Source organism: Calliopsis andreniformis, chromosome 9 (assembly GCF_051401765.1).
Source record: "Calliopsis andreniformis isolate RMS-2024a chromosome 9, iyCalAndr_principal, whole genome shotgun sequence".
In the NCBI taxonomy this organism is placed as follows: domain Eukaryota; kingdom Metazoa; phylum Arthropoda; class Insecta; order Hymenoptera; family Andrenidae; genus Calliopsis; species Calliopsis andreniformis.
Genome location: NC_135070.1, coordinates 5,939,089 through 5,959,471, shown reverse-complemented (window position 1 = coordinate 5,959,471; position 20,383 = coordinate 5,939,089). Strand labels below are relative to the sequence as shown.

General features: G+C 39.8%; 2 protein-coding genes across 3 annotated transcripts in view; one reads left to right on the top strand and one right to left on the bottom strand.

Moving 5' to 3' along the window:
- Positions 1–810: 810 nt before the first annotated feature.
- Dop1r2 (dopamine receptor 2) overlaps positions 811–20,383 on the bottom strand; it is a 72,170-nt gene continuing 52,597 nt past the window's right edge. The window contains exons 3-4 of one of the 2 annotated variants that reach the window (XM_076383997.1): positions 12,724–12,808; positions 811–933 (exon numbers count right to left, since the gene is read on the bottom strand). In XM_076383997.1, the coding sequence (XP_076240112.1) occupies positions 823–933; positions 12,724–12,808 (196 nt within the window). In that variant the 3' untranslated portion in view covers positions 811–822. Of the gene's footprint in view, positions 934–9,981; positions 10,208–12,723; positions 12,809–20,383 lie in introns of those variants that run through there. The other variant, XM_076383998.1, reaches the window with a different exon arrangement.
- On the top strand, positions 14,670–16,559 carry LOC143184121 (uncharacterized). Its single transcript, XM_076386135.1, has one exon. It carries the CDS (start codon positions 14,670–14,672, stop codon positions 16,557–16,559), a length of 1,890 nt encoding a protein of 629 aa, XP_076242250.1.

Genomic DNA, 20,383 nt, shown 5'->3' with positions numbered 1-20,383 from the left:
CATGATATTTTCACAGTCTGAAGCAATCATGGAAATCATTATTTTTTTAAGTTTTATTAAGGAACTTTCGTCGTCTGCGCTTTTATAGTCTCTACTGATAAAATTGTGTCTCTGCAGAGTAAACTTCATCTTTAGAAAGATGGACAATCATAATTAGCTATTCTTCCCTTGAGAGTAGAATAAAAACACAGAAATATGTGCTTTTAAGTAAAAGATGCTTCCTAGATGTACTTTACGAAACAGTCCCTTCGCTAAATAAACTAATTCTTTACTTAAATATCTTACTATTCTTCTCTCTCGAAAAACCAAAAACTCTCTTTTTTCCAATAAAATATTTCCAATAAAAGAAATATAAAAGTAGAAACGACGAAGTTCCTCAGCACTTCATAAAGTATCTCCAATATCATAAGCACTGCTACATCGAATTAAAAACCTCATGTTTCGACGGTAATCACAATCAACCGTATCGATTCTATAATTAGAAGAAATCGCAACCACAGTCTCGTTTCTTCACATCAGGCCTCGCAATTTGCTTCTGTATATACAATGAATAAAGTTGCGTGGCTCGCTCGTGGTCCACTTCTCGTCACGTAAACTCGACGACGACAGGGTAGGATAGGAGATGCGTCTCTCGCGATAGCTGACGGGGGCCAGTGAGCGATCGTCGTTCACTTCGGGCGAGTTCCAACCCTCAGCGGCTTGCGCCTTCCTGGCGCAGCGAAGCCATCCGTTTCGTCCTCGCAGGCGGTGGGCCTACAATCACGTGTCCCGAAAACGAATCGCCCGTTCTCGACGAGGCCCAGTTCGGGCCCCCGTGTGACGTCAGATCCCACCGCTGGCCAGGCCCGTCCCGACGCCGCCGTCGCTGCTTTGGCTGACGCTACTGTAGCTGACGCTGCTCGCCTGCCCGCCGCCACTCACTCCGGAAACGTACTGTAATCAAAAGGATCGCATTTTCCAAATAATAGTTGCCGTGGCTGAGGCTTATTTCATACTTGGTGCGCTTTTATGTACATTGAATTAGAGATAATTGTAATAAAAGTTATTGCCAAAATCTTTGTTACGTGGACAGAGAGATACGGATTGAAGTATGTACATTATTTACAAAGGCGAGTAAATGCTCCGAAGGCGAGGTTTGGCCCTCGGGGCTGCTATATCGCCTGATGTGATTAACTCTGATAAATTAAGTTTCAAGGGAGACAAGCAATTTGTTCCCCTCAGAGTTGGATGTATTTCTGCGGGATAATCTACAGACACCTGCTTGTATCCATGGAACGGTGAGGACCCTTTGGTATAAGATAGTAAATTAAATAGTAGTATAAAGAAATTACAAATAGATTGGGGAAAGAAAATAGAGAGGGTAAATTGGTGGTTTTGAAAAAGTATATTGAAGTTGAACGTGGACTAGTGCTTCGTTTATTATTGATTGAATATAATTACGTAATTTATAATTAAAAGCGGCTTTCAGCAAGTTCCCAGGATTGATAGAGAATTTCGATAGAATAATTTCTGAAGTACGACCTACTTTCCCTCCCTTTGTACTTCGTACCTTCCAGACGGTACGATTCTAGGCTACTCGAACTACTCCAAGTATTAATTAGCATGTCGCGAAATTTTCAAGCGTGCGCTTCGTTTCCCTCTCGTAGAAAATTTCGCCGAATTTGTTCAAATTCCGAGCAGTCTGCCTCTGCATTTCAGCCACACTATCCCTGATAAAATTGCTCGAAAGTAGAACGTTCCTTTTAATTGTGTTTCTCTATTATTCGCGAATTTTAGTCTACGCTTCGTCAGCGGTCCAGAATTATCGGGGTCAGCAGTGTTCGACTTTAATTAAATTCCTTTGCTCTACTGATCTTACTTTTCTGGATGAGCGAAATTGAACGGTGTCCCATTCGAGCGCGTCCCCATCATCGATCCGCGCGTTAATTAGCTAATTTCACCGCTTTCGGTCGACGAACGCGATTCGAGTACATACACGAATACTGTTCGTAGTTGGCGAAATCGAGATTCAAGGAGCTCGTCCTTTTATGCGCCTATGCCTCGTTGCCCAAACGCACCTTCGATCGAGTTGCATTGAACGTCATTCCTATCCCAACAACAAACCGCTCGCGCTATTCAATGCGCTGTATTGTAACCGCGAAAATGGTCTGCTGCTAGAGACGTACACCACCAGTACGTACGATCTAACACTAGGCTGCCTACAATTCAAATGTATACACATATATTCACAGAGTAGGCGGAACATGCAAACACGCACAGAATTCAATTTACAGTTTATTTTAATTTTAATCGGAGTCAAATTGTATTATAATGTACTAAAAGTTGCTTTTATGTTGCTTTCAGCAGTTTCAAATTTTCAAATATGTTTCCAAATTTTCTCTAAATTTTCAATCAGGTAGGACGCATAAAACAATTTCGATATGGTGAATCTGTTGTTATCACTAGAAATTTCTCATTATTTACTACAAATCCACTACAGATATTTATGACTATTTTATATATATCAATATCTCTTTTGATGATATTATCTTTCATATATATTTGTACACTAATGGTTTTTTAGTCGTATAATAAATAAATTATTCTTTCTATAAACATAAATGCATTTTATAGCGTAGTGCTTGAGTACCATGCTACGTTACACTTCTTTTATTCAAAACCCACATCACTTGGCAGGTTACTCATCTTTTGCGTCCCCAAGTTTGCAACGTCTTTCTCTACATCTCACAAGGGACATCACTTTAACGTCACCTTCTGATTTTGATGAAAGGTATATAAGTAGTGTAATGAAAAAGATTGGATATGTATCCTTTTAGATGCTGATATTCATGTTTAGTGGGGTGAAAAGCACTCTCAAAGTTGGCCTAGAAAATACACTTTCGTAAATACGTCGAAAACTAATGCAGGCAGAAAAAAAAATGGTTTTTATAAGCAATAAAACAACGTAAACGAAATTCGAGATACTTACGAACATATATTTTCTACCCCAATTTTGAAGTTGGTTTTCAGCCCCTAAATATGAAAGCAGTAACTAAAAGCATACTCGGCTAATAGTTTTCGATGACTTACTCGTATACCAAGTTACACCAAAATCAAAAGGTGACGCTAAAGTGATATTCCTTGTGAGTTCTATAGAGAACCAAACTAAAAACGAGTGTTACCTATAGTCTTGCCTCCGGGTGTCTGAAGTTTCATCCGTGAGAAACCTTGAAACGAAATACAATCCAGTTCGACGAAAAACGACCACAGTGGGAAACTTTAAAGGCGTACCGATGATCCGTTTCAATAACTGAGAGGGTTTATCGCGTTCCGCGTGACTACTCGCTGAATATACACCACTCTTAACACAGTTTTCTCCGCTGTAAATTACCCACGTGTACTCGGTGTAATAAATACGCGTCGCATCGATTTCACGTTTATCATCGCGCATAATTTACCGTCCCCCAGCACCGAATAATTCCACGTAAGCTCGACAAAAAGGTGAGGAGATGTAAGCCGACGATCATTCACTCGCCCCGAATATCGACTTAACACTAAATCGTTATGGAATCCCTTATTTTGTAGCTTGCCGTTTGCTGGAGAGATCGGTCAGGTTGAGTCAGAATTGGACTTCCTCGATCGACTCGTGAATCGAGAGATCGCGCGTTTTTGTTGCCACGAAAATCTCTTAGATCATCGGTCTAGATTCCCTGGAACAAGTGAAATTGGTTTCCAGCTGTATGGTACAGGGAGAAAGAATGAAGAATGAAATGAAACGGGGTCGCAGCGGGCGTGTCGGTTAATGCTTTTCGTGCATTAGGACGAATTATCTTGCATCGGCTGGGGTCGTGCAGCGAACGATATTACAGACATTCTTCCTAGCAGTGCTTACCTTCTCGTAATCCGGCCTCCTTCTTTTATCAACCCGCGCCACTCTATCTCTTCATCGTTCTTTTTTTTACGCCCGCGGGTTTGTACTAGACACGGTTTCTCTATTTTTGTTGAAAGTACAGTGATGTTTCGGTTTGTAACCCATCGGGGTGAATCTGATACGATCTGATAGTGTGTCGAAAATGTTCCAGATGAGACCACGCGATTCGATTCATGCCGAAAATGTGGTTTTATTGTGGTAGGATATATATAGAATTCTATGTAGTTTTCGAATTTAATGTTTTTCCTTTGTGTAAAATGCTATTGTGAAGTGTTGCGAACTGGTTCGTATCTGACACGTGGAAGATAAGATAGCACAGATAAATAGATCGTTCAAATATGTAGTCAGTTATTGTTAGATCGTATTCACATTTCCTTTAATCGTATTAAATTTTCTTTATAATTAAGTCTTTCAATAGGAATACCTCAATAAAGGTAGCTATAAAGTATCAGCGTGAAAACTTGGATCATAGAAGGCTTTGCATTGTACGAAATCTGTATGAAAACTGCAACAAGTTTCCAAAGAAAATTCAATCAACCATTCTTGCGCATCTGCCTAACGTTCAAAAGTTTCCAAGTCTGGCAACTCGATTTTCAAGAATTCACTGCCTCCTTCCTCTGCTTTCTTCACACGCGGTTTAATCTTTATCAAGACTCTTCAATGCTTTGGGCAGCCTTTTGCCTTGCGTTAAATTCGGGGGAAAATCATCATGAAACGATTATCGACTTCTCGTGCCCGTGGCCGAATGATTCCATAGTCGACGAAGCTGAGAACCATGGAGAAATTGTCACCGCAAATAGCGTGTCGAAGTTTGGACTAATATCACGAGCTTTGGATTAATATCATAAACTGAGTGACAGTTCGATAGGTCCAACTCGATGCATTCGTTGAAAGGAGTTAACTACACCATTTCCCAAGTAAACTCTTCTCCTTCTTCAAATAACGAAGAACCTTGGTCGAGTAGACCGCAGTCTGTCTCGAATTGGGAAACAACAAGGATCTCGATACGAAACTCTGTTTCGCAGTAGGTACTGTTTCATCGGTTCGATCTCGTAAGGAAGGGTCAGCGCGACAAACACACAACTTTCCTCGTTTATCCTATCAAGCACCGAATTCCCCAGAGGCTCGACCGGATCGGATTTCCTGTTTCTTCTTGACTTCTCCACTGGTTTTATAGTTTGATGCTCATCCTCTGGCGGATTAACGAAACCAGGAGTATCTGGGTCAGCTCCCAACAGTGTCCGACAAATCCTGATTGTAAGGGTCCGACATCCTGATCGACCAATACTTCGCCTCTTTCCATTAATTGGTAACTAGGTAACTCGTGCAATCTCGTGCAGCAGAACCATTCTAGTCACAGGTCTTCTTATCTATATCCTATGTCTTTGAAAAAAGCATTTCAATGTTTCTAGAATATTGCTGTACGTATGCCAAAGATTCTAGTCTTATTTTCGAAAAGAGAAAAATTGTATTATATTAATCTGAATGATATTAATTGCACAGATTTTGTGATTTTGTAACTCTTGGAATGCTTCATGAAAATATAAGAAATATGTTTCAAGATAAGTAGAATTTAATAATAGTAAGCTGGGTGACCGTAGTTTGGCTTTGAGAATTTCTCGCGTTAACTCTGTTACTACGCACAATTTTAGTATTCTGAATTTAATTATTTATATAATATTTTGATATTCCATTTTGTTACAGAATATATGTTATTTAAATGGAAAAATATTCAGAATGTAATGCACAATGTTTTTATCACACAGGTTTAAACAGAAGAAACAAGAAAATGGAAGGCTGACTTCTTCTCATTACTTTATGTTAAGAGGAACTTAGAGGGATTTTCATAAATATGAGGTACATATTTGCTTTGCTGCAGATGAGGTCGCAACAACTAATGTGAGTACACAATATCATATTTTAACCATTATGTTTGTTTAGAAGAAATCTCAAATCAAGAAAAAACTGATATTTGCCTGTTTCAATTTCTTGTCTCGAAAATAAATATCGTAGAGACCTAGACATAGACAAACGAACGATGGTCGAATTACATATCCCAGGACGACAGTAGCGCTCGTAATTCATATTCATTTTTTTTGGAGAGTTTCATAGTGGCATTTGCAGTTCGTTCTGCTACCTGTCCATCCTCGGAATGAGTGCTGGCCTCGCGACACGCGTCCATGAGAAATGGCATAGCCGTGTCACGTTCCCTCGACAAGTTGTAAAGCTTCTGCAGGGAATCGTGTTGATTCGTTGGCCAGCGATGCACCAATTTCACGGTTAAACCGCGCCAGAGGACTATCGGCTTTCTTGTTTTCGAGAACGACTCCCTTGGCTCTAGCTCGATTCGTGTCCTCTGTTGCAACTAGCTTAACCTCTCCTGTTTTTGTTTGTTTCTTTATTTATTCACGTTCCAAAGCGAAATTTACTGAACACAATGTATTGTACTGCGAAAAGGAATTACGAGGGGCAGGAACAGAGACTGTTTTCTACCAGTAGTTTATAACGAAGCCACTAATTTTAAAAGAGATATATATCGCACACGTACTTCGAAAATGACACAATTCAAAAAATGTGACTGTTGAATTAGAGCTATAAATCAATTTGGTAAATATACCTCTATTCATGATAAAAAGTTTACTATTAAAAACCAAAATTATAGAATTTATTCAAAGAACTCTACAGATGTAACTTAGAAATTATTTAAACGAGAAAATCATTTAGTGCAAGTAACACATAACTATGTTTTAGACTAATTATTCAAGTAAGATAACTCTCATTAAGTAAAACTACACTTTACGTCAGTATTATATATTTAATAAATCATTTTCTTCTAAACTTATAAATAATTTTCTACTTCTCTTCAAAAACATACTTTTCTGAGTTGCGTCACTTTTGTAATACATGTACAATATATGCGTGTCGTATGAAAAGGTAGAAATCTACTCATAAAAATTATTCATACGCTCTAGATACCAGTTATCTTGTGTCATTACTATCCTTTGGTTTTAACAGTGAACCCGAAATTATGAAAGAGTACAAAGCTTTCATTCGAAACATACCGCAATCAAAAAATTAACGCTTTGACTGCAACACTTTATTCGTTGAAAATTCTTCTACAGTATTTCGACTTTAAAATATGCTGTTTTCACCTTTTCCTGCGTTCATTTTACAACACCTCATATCTCCTAATAATCTCCCTTAGAAAGTCTTCTATCATCATTTACGGTCATGTAAAGTAACATTTATTATCGTGTAACCGTACACACTGGTGGCACGACAGTCGATGGGGTGATCTGGAATACTCCAAAAGTCAAAGTTCAAGTTAGCTCGAATGCATAGGGCACAGAGGTCGGGTAGAACTAATTTTTCGGAATAGGAATCTTATTTCGGTGAGTGCTCGACGATAGGGGTGGCTCGCACATCTGAATTGCACAGATTTAAATCTCCTTTCCATTGAATTAGCATTTTGAGTAGCCTAGCTGCTTAGAATCTGCTTGGACGGTACAGCTGGTTCGACAGTAAAGAAGAATCAAATTTCTTGAGGAGAATCGGTATTTTGACAATTCCATGTACCATAAGACAACTAACAGCCTCGATTTATTCCAATTTAATGAAACTTTCAGCGAGAGTTAGGGGCAGCAAGATGCACAAAAATGTTTTGGTAAATATGACAAGACTCGGTGAATGGATGTTCCTCCATGAAGTTGGTTAAGAGAAGGATATTTGACGCTCCTGCGTGAAATAAAAGCGAAAATGAATCGTAAAGCTGGTTATGATCTGCACGAAACACCGGGACGTCTGACGCTGATAACAGATGTGTTCGAAGCTTAAAATAGTTTATGGCCATGATGGATTACTTTCCGCTCGAAAGGACAATTCCACCCTCCGTTGAACGTCGATCGGATCAAAAAATTGACCGATGATAATTCAAGAAAAGTTCAGTCTGAACCCTTTTAGTGCGTCATGCTTTGAATGAGAACTCATCACTGTACTTTTTCGCGCTTTCACGCATACCATCGAAATGGAAAATAGAAGCTAATGAATTATATCTAGAATAGCCAATCTTGAGGACTACACATCTGTGATTATAAGGCATACATTTGAGGCATATCTTCAAAAAATTTGAATATATGCCTTAATTAAAATCTACAAGATGGAATATGTATTTTTAAGAAAAAGCTGTTGAATTAAAGGAGCTTTTTCTTTACAAATGAGAATATAGTGAAAAATGAGGCCATAATACAAAATCAAGGTTCAGAATTCGGGCCATCAATATCTCAGAAATAAAAGTACCTGACTCGTACTGTTTTGCACTGCAACCGCAGATATACGTATGAAAACGCCACTTGTAATTAGCTTTCAATTTTTTATCGCGCATACATATGCATGTACGTTAACGAATATTGCACGAGATTATAATCAGCCCGTCTACTGGCCTCTTTCACCCACGAATCCAGGCCAATTGATTACATTACTCCACGCGTTAATTTAATTCACCATCAACGGGTGATAAATGGATGATAGCGTTCGCGAAACTTGAGCGAATTAGATGACTGATTTCGAATTGTTGACGCGTGGACTGCCGTGGGATGATAATACGCCGCGCAAAATTGGATGATGAATTAAATGGGACGAATCTGTGCCCATTCTTTCGAACCTGCTACAATTGTTAATTATTCACCATTTGCATCTCCCCTTTCGCAATCGAATATAAGCGCGTGGGAGGATATGTATGTATATTAGTCTCGAGAGGAGTAAGTTATGTTCTGTCGAGTCAGGAAACGCTACCTCCCTGTTGTTTACCAGCTATATGTTACTCCCCCGCGTGCTCTGTTGTCTCTTTTTCCGACGATATTTTTTTCCTGTATCAAGGGTGAGAACGCCGACAAGGGTGCGGCAATATTTCGGCTCTTTATCGGTGTTCCATCGATTTGATCGGCTTGCCCCGCGACATTCCCTCGACACCGATTTCGAGATTCTTATCCGAAGAATGATGCCTCTGATTCGTCCTCGTTCGATTGAAATTGGAAAACCGTTTCGTCTTCCAATCGACCTCTTCGAACGTGATTTTTCCATCTTTCGTGCTCTGGACGCCTATCGAGCTACACGAAATAACTCGTATGCAGGATCGCGTAATTATCCAGAAAACGAATTGTTGGTTCAAGAGGGACTGCAATAATTAGAAGTGCAACGGAGAACTGGAGACACAGAGAAGTAGAAAGTGGTGCGTGTATACTTGCTAGAAGGGATACAGCACGGTCATAACTTAAGTTGTTAAGTATTGTGACCAATTGACACGGAGACGTTGGAGACATTTAGTTAATCAAAACGTTTGGAACCACTTTGTGAATTTACCTACCTCTTGAGAAAATTAGGTACGATTAACATAACTGTTCTCTATCAAAATTAACTTTGATGAACTAGATCTGCTTCGATTCGTAAATTATGCAGAAAAAGCACTTTTCCAGTTGTTTTGTATATAGAAATTATTATTTTCTTGTTAAATGAACAAATATGAATTAATTACGCTAGAAAGGTTTCTATTATTTTTATTTCCTATTTTATTTTAATTGTTATTTTCTTGTTAAATGAACAAATATGAATTAATTACTCTAGAACAGTTTCTGTTATTTTTTTACAATGCTGAAATATACATAGAACAAGACTTATGTTCATGAATTAATAAATAAATTTCAAGCGAAAAGAAATTCGTTGATCCTATACTACAATTTCAATAAAAGCTAGGCATTATCGTAATTTCTAACATTCTATTTACAATGTATGCGACAGATAATTATAAAAACACTTCTAAGTCTAGAGTTCTTATTATCAGAAGAACGTTCGCTTGACTTCCTCGCTGCATTAAATTTTACGACCACTTTATATCCCTTCTAGTAAGCGACCTAGGCATATCAAACCCGTGCACTCATCTCGTGCTGGTGGTGCAGGTGCGGCAGCATGTGTGTGCGTGTCAATGATCGATAGATCCATTCGCTAATCAACGTACCGAATGCTACGCAATACGGGATGGTGAGAGTCCTTCGTCGATACTAAATGTTTTCCAGGCGAATATACCGGGGACAGGGGTTCTCTCGGGGGTTAAACGATGCTCTGGGCTGGATAGAGGGACAGTAGGGAATCGAGGAGGATTTCGAAGAAGCGTCCAACGATCGACGGTATCCACGTCGCGACGGTATCCCATCGTTAAATGTAGGTTTGCTCACACGAACTCTCTCGGCTGCTTCGCACGTGGTGGAGCGAGTACGCGGAGTAGTATCTTCCTGATGCGAATCTCTGAAAAAATAGTAATACACTGGGTGCGGTGAGCAACATGGCAGATTACCCTTTGCATTATAGTCTGCAGTTCGCTCGAGACGAGACGGTCTTCGAGATACATATCCCTATTTGCAACGAGTAGAGGATGTCCTGAGCTTTTTCGAGGTTGCTTCTGACTGCTTTATGCGGTGGAAAGTTAGTCCACGGCGCTGGAGATGATTGTGTAATTACCTGTTATCTATCGTCTTAGGTGTGGTATTAATATTCTTTAGGTTCGTAAAAGTAATTAAACCTTACAAGTAAATTGAACTCAGAATAACTGAATTTACAGTAGTAATATTCTTGACTGCAAGAAATATTTACAAAAAGCAGAAAAATTCTCCCTAGTTGCTTATTTCTTCCTTTGCTACTAAGTTTTTATACTTACACATTCCTCATTTCCAATCCTGTTATCCAATTTAAGCCTACATTGTCCATGTTACAGAACTTTCCCCAACATTCCTTCCAAGGAAATGCTTACTAAGCCTGTTTCATAGGTACCTACTGGAACGTCTACACGCGCGTCAAGTATTTATTCAAATTTACCTGCGAGGGTGTTACGCGACGCGAGATGAAATTACATGCAGATCGAACGCAAACATCAAATCTAATTCATGCAAATTAGATTTGCGTGTAGAACTCGAGCAGACAGTATCTTCCTTTCCTTATCGAATCGTAGCCTGGCTGTACCTCTAAGTTTCAACTTTTCTCTTCTAATATATGAAAAGTTTTACGCTCGCAGCAGGGCCACCGTGCAAGCATATCCAGTCATATGAATCGATAAAGTTTTTCAAAGGGAACGAAACCAATATTTTGAACAACTTCACATTTCTCGTTCGATGACTCCATTCCCTTGAGTCTTCGTATGAAATTTCAGTATTTCACTTGTCGATCCACTAGGTTGTTCCATTATTAATGTTATGCTTTCATCGCTTGTGATTAAGATTCGATGCTTTCTAAATCTAAAAGGTTCGTGCGTATAGATATATTTTTTGTTGCTTTTTAAAAGAAGTGGCTTTTAATTTAGTATCTTTAAGACTGAATGTACTTTATAGGAAACAGAACTGTGAATGTGTTATTTTACCGAGTAATCAGAAGTATTAATATACCGAGTTAATAGAAAATTTACTGTAAATCAAACGCTAGACAAATTTTCAGAGAGACTCTCTAATTCTCTTCTGAATAAATTTCATACGTTGAAGTACAGTTTCAAAGGATAATGATTAAAGAACCATTGAAGCTATTCTCTCATGCATTTGATCCACCCTCAGACGTCTAGAAGCTTATGGAACAACCTAATAATATTTAAACAAGCCTAGATGGGCCAAACTATAGTTGCTGGGATGGCTTCCAAAACGATAGCAGTTCGTTCCCGAGAGAAAGAAGGAATTAGTTGGTTAGAGGTTCGAAGTGGAACGCAGATACGTTCCAAATAACTTAAAGGTTAACCGAGAGCAGTGTTATCCGCGCAGATCAGGAGTGGTCTAGCCGCAGAGAACGCTCAAGTTGAAAACTTTAGCAATCGGGATAATAAATTTCATCTCCTTGGCTGGCTTTCAAGCTTTGCTCAACGTGATCGCGACTTGACACGATCGCGTTGCCTTGACCGCCTTGCGTTTGGCTCGGTGACTTCCCTTCGCATACGTCGAATAAATTCTGCGATTCTCCTCGCGACAAGTCAGAACTTTCGACGTTCCCTTTTGCCTGTTGCTTTCTTAAATGTTCGCCTTAAACTCCGTGATAACTTCCAAAACGAAACGTGACGTGCTGTCCTTAATTTTCACCCGTTTCGCTTTCATAGTGAAACTGAGTCGTTATTTGTAGGGGAGATGTGAAATTGAGACTCGACAGTGAACTGGATAATGACACTATCTTTCGGGACAGTTCGTTATTTCTACGTTAGCGCTTGACACAGGTCTGTGATTTATTGTATCAAGTCATGTCACATGGTGGAGAATTGATATTAACCAGATAGTGGGAAGTCATTGACATCGGTCTGCAAAAAATATCTCCACTCTACATTGATTTACTGATTACTATCTATACAGTTGATTCAGCTGCGGGACGAGCAGATATGAAATCGGGAATACTTCTATCGCAGCTCGATAGATTTATTCTATCGGAGAGAAGAAGAAAGGGCTACTAAATTCTCGTGCCATCTAATCGAAGGAAATTTACTTCTTTAGTGGATATTACCTTGGATAAAAGCTAATATTCCATAGAAGATACTGGGAGAGTTTGAAAGAGTCTCAATGATCGTGTCATAACTTACAAATTCGAACAATAGTGTCGACGCCGTGTAGGTTCGAACGTGGCCTTCCTCTGTGTTCTTTCAATAGAAAAGAACTATCTATTCAAGACGTGATTCTGTCGTAATTGATACGATTTGAGCGAAAGGATTCTTCTTAAATTCAGAATATGTACGGGAGAGAAGAGTCTCTCAAAGATTTTGTGGGCAATATTTCACATAAAACACGCGAATATTCTATACTCACTTGACTCGGTTTACATCTGAACGCTGGCTGATATCGCCGCCTCATCCGTCTGGGACAGCAGCCGCACAGAATTCTCACGAAAGCTCTGAAAAGGAGGAAAAGAAATCTTGTTAAATCCTCTATTGTGGTTTCTCTACTGTAATTCTCTGCACTTCAACTATAGAAAAATCTATGCGAGAAAATTTCAGAAGGTTCTATATCATCATTTTTCTACACATAGTTCGCAAAAAATCACTTTATCCCCTGAAGACAGGACATCACCCTGGAGCGTCAAATAGTAAGCATCGTTTTTAGACATTTTTTCAGATGTAACTAGTGGATGAAAAATTGAGCTCTTTTGGGACAATACAAATGTAGGTATTAGTTTTATTTTTCAATTTCTTGAGAATAAAAATATTACAAAATGACGGAGTTATTCGATATTCTCTTTGGGTAGAACATCAATTGTTCGCTGTCATACTAGACAAGAATAAAGAGGTCTGAAATAAAAGACTTTTGTTGATTTATAAACTAGAAACTGTTATCTACGAGGTAGCATACAATACTCTTCATATTTTTTGAAGTAAAAATCATTGTTTTGTCATTCAAAATTTTCGAAAACTCGACAGCTACTAGTTAGAGAGTTTGTAGTTTTTGAACTAAGAAAAGTATTTCATTTTAGACGTCCCAGTTCTTATTAACTGCGGCAGCTAGGAATCAATGTTCTACCTGCAGGAGTTTCGGGAACAGCGAATAACTTCGTCATTTAGTAATACCTATCTTTATACTTACACCTATTTTTATAAAATTGAAAAATAAAGCTAAAACTTACATTTATGTATTCCAAAAAACACTACACTTTTCATGCAGTAATTATCTATACAAAAGAATTCCAAACTTGAAGTAGGTATCTATTTTTTGAAGCATCATAGTGATGTTCCTCGTTACTGCTCACCCCTGTGAAAGTGATTGATACTTGTTACATGATTACGAAAAAATTGTACGTAAACCTTTATATCAGAAATTGGAAGTCGAATAATCGAAATATAAAAACTTCAGTTCAATCCTGTTAAGGAATTAATATTAGGGTCTCTGAATGATCCTACCTTGATATACTGAGCGTTAAGGGATTAAAACATCCCTCCAATATGAATACCTTCTCAAATGTCCAAGTATAAAATACCTGTATAATGTCATTTCTTTTTTACCCCAAGTGTATACTAGAAACCTGGCTCTTGAAAGACCAAATATCAATTGTTTACATACGCGTGTAGACTCTCTCAAAAAATATTCAGAAAGCGAAGATAAATTCATCTCGATTGCACGCTCGAACCCGTAACGAAGATCGAGTCGCCTCGCTCCCCATTTCGAACCGCTCACCCGAGAAAATGCACACCCAATAAAGCGACCTTCGGCAAGATACTGTAAAGCCGTGCTCGAAAGTTGGTCACGCCGTGACGCACGGTTTTAACGTCAAGATCGCATGACTGGAGCGCTGTTTCGAATATCGTGCGCGCAGTGCAAGTATTTGCATAGGGGCCATTGCAGTGTAAACCTAACATGCGACAATCGCAAATCGGAGGGAAATTTTATGTTCCACTGCCCAAAAAAAACGGAGTTATTCAGAGCTGCGAGGGGAACAAGTGACTAGGCCAGTTCATCGTACGTGGAACGTCAATGGCCAGCTGATCGAAGATAGATTGGAATCCTAGAACAAAACGATATTCCACGGATAGTCACTGATGGGAATTCGTTATCTTCAGACAGCGTGGCGGGAGCATGTAACAAGTACACGACCATTTGCGTGATATCAATCTGTCAAAGGACACCGAGTCCTTGATTATCGCACTCGTCATCGTCCAATCGAAGGGTAGCCATGTCCACCAGCGAGCTCGTGAGCTCTATCGCCGTGGTTCGGTTTTATCGAAGAACAGTCGCAGGGACCTCTTCGCAGAAGCTTCGTAGAAATGTCGCTCTCCAGATTCCACTTGTGCAGCTTATTCCGAGCCGCTTTCATATGTGCATTGACGCACTCTACCTCCTCCATCGTCGTTCCTTCAGACTACGTTCAGACATACCAGTTAGAACAAACAGATGGTGATCGAAGGTTGATAACAGAAATCGCGAGGGACTACCAGACTCGGCGAGACCAGTTCTTAGAGATGGTACCTTGCATCGAGAGCTTCTTAATCAAGTACATCAGCAATCCATCTCGATCGGTTCTTTTAGTCCTCGACGACAACCAAGGCATCGACGATATAGCGCAGTTGCTGATAGTTCGAGTGAGAGATCGCTTCGCGTTCTTCACTCATTCACCAGACACGGACTTCCCGATGCAGTTCGACATCGCCACAAGTGCAATCGTCCTGATGTCGAACGGCAGCAGCGTCAAAGAAAGTTTCTACTTGCTGGACCCTTGCGACAGGGGCTGCCTCTACGTGACAGTACTTTTGACCAAGTTCGACGACGAAGAAAGTTTTCTATCGGACGCAGACGTCCTGGCGCGATCGATGTGGACGCGGAGGATTTCCATATTGGTGGTCCTGGCCCGAGTCCACGATTCGGTGCTCGTCGCTGGTAGCCTCGAGTTCGAGTCCAACAAGTCCTGCGCCCCGACTCCGCCTGTGATCTTGGACAAATGCGACAGGGACGCGTGGAGGAATCTGGAGCGCATCGTGGTGCCGAAGCTGAACGACTGCATCCTTACGGTGTCTTATTTCGAGCAGCCCCCGTACGTAATCATGTCGAACGAGTCAGAGTATATGATGGGGTTCGAGGGGACCTTGACCGAGGAGCTGATCAAAGGGTTGCAAATCGATCGGCAGAGGGTCGAGTGGAGCGAGAACACTAGCTACGTGGAGCAGGTGAAGATGGTTTTGTACGACGATGATAACCATGGGGCTGACTTGGTGATTGGCTGCATTCTGGAGCAGTCCAACGAGGACGTTAGCTATTCTACCTCCTACGACACATTGAAAGTGGTTTGGGTGGTGCCGAAAGTGCCCAATGTGTCATTGAAAGGATTGATTCAACCCTTCCAGACGTACGTGTGGGCTGCCATAGGTGGAGCCCTGCTCATGGGTGGCATCATTAAGATTCTTTTGATACGTGACGTCTCCTGGCTAGATATTTTTGCTCTTATCATTGGGGTGTCCATCGCGCGACGACCTACGAAGCTTTCTGGTAAAATCCATTTCATCGCCTGGAGCATCTCTGGGCTGTTTCTTGCACAGTTTTACGTCGACTCGCTGGCGGACCAGCTGATCAACGTGTCGGACCTTAAGGTTGAAACCATGAAGGAGTTGATGGCGTCGTTTGAAATTGGTGGCACGACAGCGTTGGTGAATCTTTTTAAGGAGTTCGAGCAGACGGATACGATTATTGAAAAAGTTCGCGACAAATTCGTGACCTTCGATCAGCAGGAATATATTAAGCAATTTAATGATCTACTAGATGGGACGAACACCTCGTTCGCTTTAGTAGCTGTGCTGAACTCTTCGAGAAGCGATGCTATCGAGACTGCACACGCCTACACGCTCACCACGGACGTGATATGCAGTTTTCCCATTGCATTAGCTACTTGGAGAGGTTTCCCCTACCTACATTACATCGACACGAAGATTAATCAGTTCGTTTCTTATGGGTTGTTCGACTTCATGATTGATCTCGCTATCGCAAAGCAAACGCGAATTAATATGTTCGCTATTGAGGTGGAGCAGGAGTACAAGTCGCAGCTTCACCTGCAGCAGTTTGTTCCAGCCTTCCTTCTGATGGTCATTGGATTTGCAAGTGGATTGTTGTTTCTTATACTGGAGATCATCCTCTATCCGAGGGCGATACTAGAAGGCTGGCCGTGAACTTCAACAAGCGATTTACGCGTTAGCTTGCAAACGAGCTTGCTTTATGAGCAATGAAAGACCAGACGACCTAACGTCGCTGTTAAATAGTGAATCGTATCTTTAAGCGCACGGTGAGCACTTCGTAATGTTGGCATCAGACACGAGCTCTTTGTTGTGGCTATTTGGTTCTGATGTTGGTCATGTTGGAGTACCAATTTTCGTTTCATTTTAACCACGTAATTATTGGGGAATATTCTTCTCTGTAATTTATAGATTGATATATGTGGAACTGTTGTTTTAAGTGGCAGAGTCGAATAATCCGATACTGCCCTTTTTAAATGAAAAGTTAAAATTACTGTTATTTTGTAGAATTATATTTTCAGTTTTTAATTTCTTAGATACCGAGTAAACATTTAGGTTACAAACAGGTATAGGATAGTTAAAAAAGGAAAATTTTCCTTTTAAAATTAAGGCACAATTAAAACCTTGTGAGCTTCATGAATGACCTAATACAAATATACGATATTTAATGATTAAGCGCAAGATTAAACCTACATGTTTTTCCCTTTTATGCGATTGATTAAAGTGTTAATGTATTTATAATTGTATGATCAGAACTAACTGAAACGGAAGGTTTCATATAAACATTGACAATGATGCTTGTGTCCTTTGTCCTGTGTTGAAAATGCTCAGTGAGCAAAGGCTAGCCGACTCCAATACCACAAACATTGAAATTTCGCGTAGAATTCGTACACGCATGGCCAAGTATACATTTATCAGCGTCTGTCAACAGTGAGAATGTCTGGAGGCAGCTGACCGCTCAGAAATTGACGGATCCATCGTTGTCAGCGAAAGAATGTTCTTTGATCAACTGAGTATTCCTTTGCCATAGATTATCGGCTTTCGCTTTATGAATTATAGACAGATATTGGTCTGCGGTTGAACGGGTGCGAGTTAGGTGGGCCGTAACCTTTCCTCGAAACAGACGGTTATTTGGACCGATTTGTGTCAAGGACGTGGACGATACTCTAGCGATTTATATGGTGGCGTGCCGTTGGGTGTGTGTCGCGCGAACCTCACGCATGCGAGTTTAATAAAATGACTTTCAAGTATGCTTGTCAACCTTAACATTTTGCCAACCGCTTCAGTTACACTGCTCTTGCGAGTGGACTCGTTCTCTAGCAGAGGTCTGCACATCGGGATTTTTGAAAGCTAGAGCACTCTAGTTACTCGTTAACATTAAAAAGAAAGAGTAGATGAAGTAGTAGATGAAGACAGAAAGAGGAGGATGAAGAGATACATACTTTAAGAATTTTTAAATTCATTCCAAATTTTACAAAAATACCATAAACATGGGACTGTTTTTCTTGAAAGCCTGTACAGTTTATATTATTAATTTTATATATTAACATTGTAATGGAATTGTACCTTTGGGAAACTAACTTTACTAAAGTAGAGACAGCTAGAGGAGACTCAAATAGAACAATCAAGAATTAAGTGAATGGAAAAATAAAAATTCTCCACCATAGTTTGTACAATTAGCTAATGATTTGGATACACGTGACTGAATTCGTGAGCAACTGCACGTATGTGTAATACGCCTAGAAACATGGTGTAATACAATTTCATTTTTATGCGGGGGCGTGCAGCCTGTAACACTCCACTCGAATGGGGAGTGGTGCGTGGTAAAGTAAAGTACGGTATTTTAGTTGCTATTGTATGCTCCCTACGTATATTTTTATGGTCAAATCGTAAACACTATAGGAGTGGGAAGGTTTTTACTTTTCCCTCGTTCACCCTTCGGGCAACTCTATTAGTCGACGCATCAGCGTCCTAAAGGACGACTAGCCCTCAGAGAAAAGCTAAGAAATCCTTCAGAGAAGTGTCCTTGATACTTAATTTCGTCCTACGCTTTTCCAACTCGAAAAATGGTCTTCGTACGGTCGTTCGCTGGCTTATTCACGGTCAAACTGACTCATTCTCCTTGGATTCGTGATCGAAGGGGCCAGTGATCCCGGGCGAAAACGATTTATTACGTATCGTAAAAGGAACGTCATTTTCTTCACTGGCTTCAGACAGTAGGATCTGTATAGAACTCAGTCGAGTCATAAAGACGTCTATCTCGAATAACAATCTAACGAATTACAGTCTAAAAAATCAACCAGAAGCGATCGGGAGGCGTGATTGCTTTTTCCTTTCTCTTTCCTTTCCCTTTCGTTCGTTTTTATCCTTCAACGGAATTCCAATTTCTCCCGATCCTTCGTGGATTCAATTAACCTACGAATCGACTTATGCCGCGGCGCGTTAAGTCAAGCGCGCCATTAGCATATCGTAACCGAGAAGGACGCGAAATTGCTATTGAGATACGGGCCACCTACGCGATCGTTTCTTTGTTACGCCACTTATGAGTAATTCTTTCGCCATGGTGGAAGTGAACGATCTTATCGATACGGAGAATCCAAACTAAAATATTGGACCTTTTCAATTAACTTGATGTTTTTCTTAGAAGATTGTAACAGGAATTTCGAAATTTCTTTTCTCACAGTAGAAAGCGCAGAGGTTTGAAACGTTTAATGCAATTTGCATTTCGCTATTATCTTGGATATTAATGTTATGCTATGAGTAAGATAATATTATAATTAATTAGTATTTAAATGAGATGTTCAGATTGAGATACTTAAGCATCCTTGGGGCGAGTGTGACTTAACAAAAAAGCAAATCTGAATAAATATTAATCTAAAGAAACGTGATCATTGTCCACTTCATAATCAAATAAAAATTTCAAAAATCTCTATTTTCAAAAGATTAGTAAGCTTTCAAAGGTATCGTCATTTTCTCTAAATTGAGTCTTTAGTTTCAGTCTTAACTCATATACTAAAAAGAAAATCCCAGACTATATGTCCAATATATAAATCTATACATTACTACAAAAACTTGAAAAACTTGCTTCCTCGAAAAATATTTCCAAGAACCCTCTCGAGATCGGATCTTCTATTGAAAATATCACCTTAAAGGAGCTATAGTTCTTAATACCTATATGTATTATTACTTGGAACTCTTTGTCATGGAAACTCATAAACCGCCAACCGCCTGAGCCGAAGCATTTTCAGGCGACCGCAATTTCGTTGAGCTTAACAAACCTCGTTAGCTTACTATAATATCACCGGCGTCGTTCCTCTGCGCTTCGATTCTATCACCATTAAGGCACGCTTCCTCTCGCCACAAAGAAACCTGATATCACCACCTCAGCTTCTTTGTTTCCCCAGAATACATTTTTTAACCACGGAACGATGAATACGCAATACACAAGGTACCCTCAGACGATTTCACTGGTCATTTCCTGGGATCTACTTTACGCGATACATCATTTAACGTTTCCCCTTTAATAGCGTTACCATTGTCACTGCTTATGGTACAACAAAATGAAGTCGTAAAGGCGACGAGGGATAATGGATTGTCTAAAACAACGCAGAAATTGTCCGATGTTTGTCTCGTTTTCGTTGCATAATCAAGTTGGATATGAGAAACTATTATAATATGATAAAATAGATTACTAGATAATATTGTTTTAAAAGCAGTATTATTTTAAGAACATATGATCAGCGTTCGATATTTGTAGGTACAAATTGTTGAAAACGCATAAATGTAAATGCAAGCAGAAATTTCAGATCATTCATTTATTTATTCATCGAGATCTTCGGGCGATCACCATTACGGAATTGCAGATTATTCATGAAAATTCATTCGGCTCGCGAAAATCTTGTTAAAGTTGAATACAAATTCGGTTCTCGCTAGTCAATAACTTTATATTCGCGTTGCCAGATTCCTCTCGAAGTTCGTCT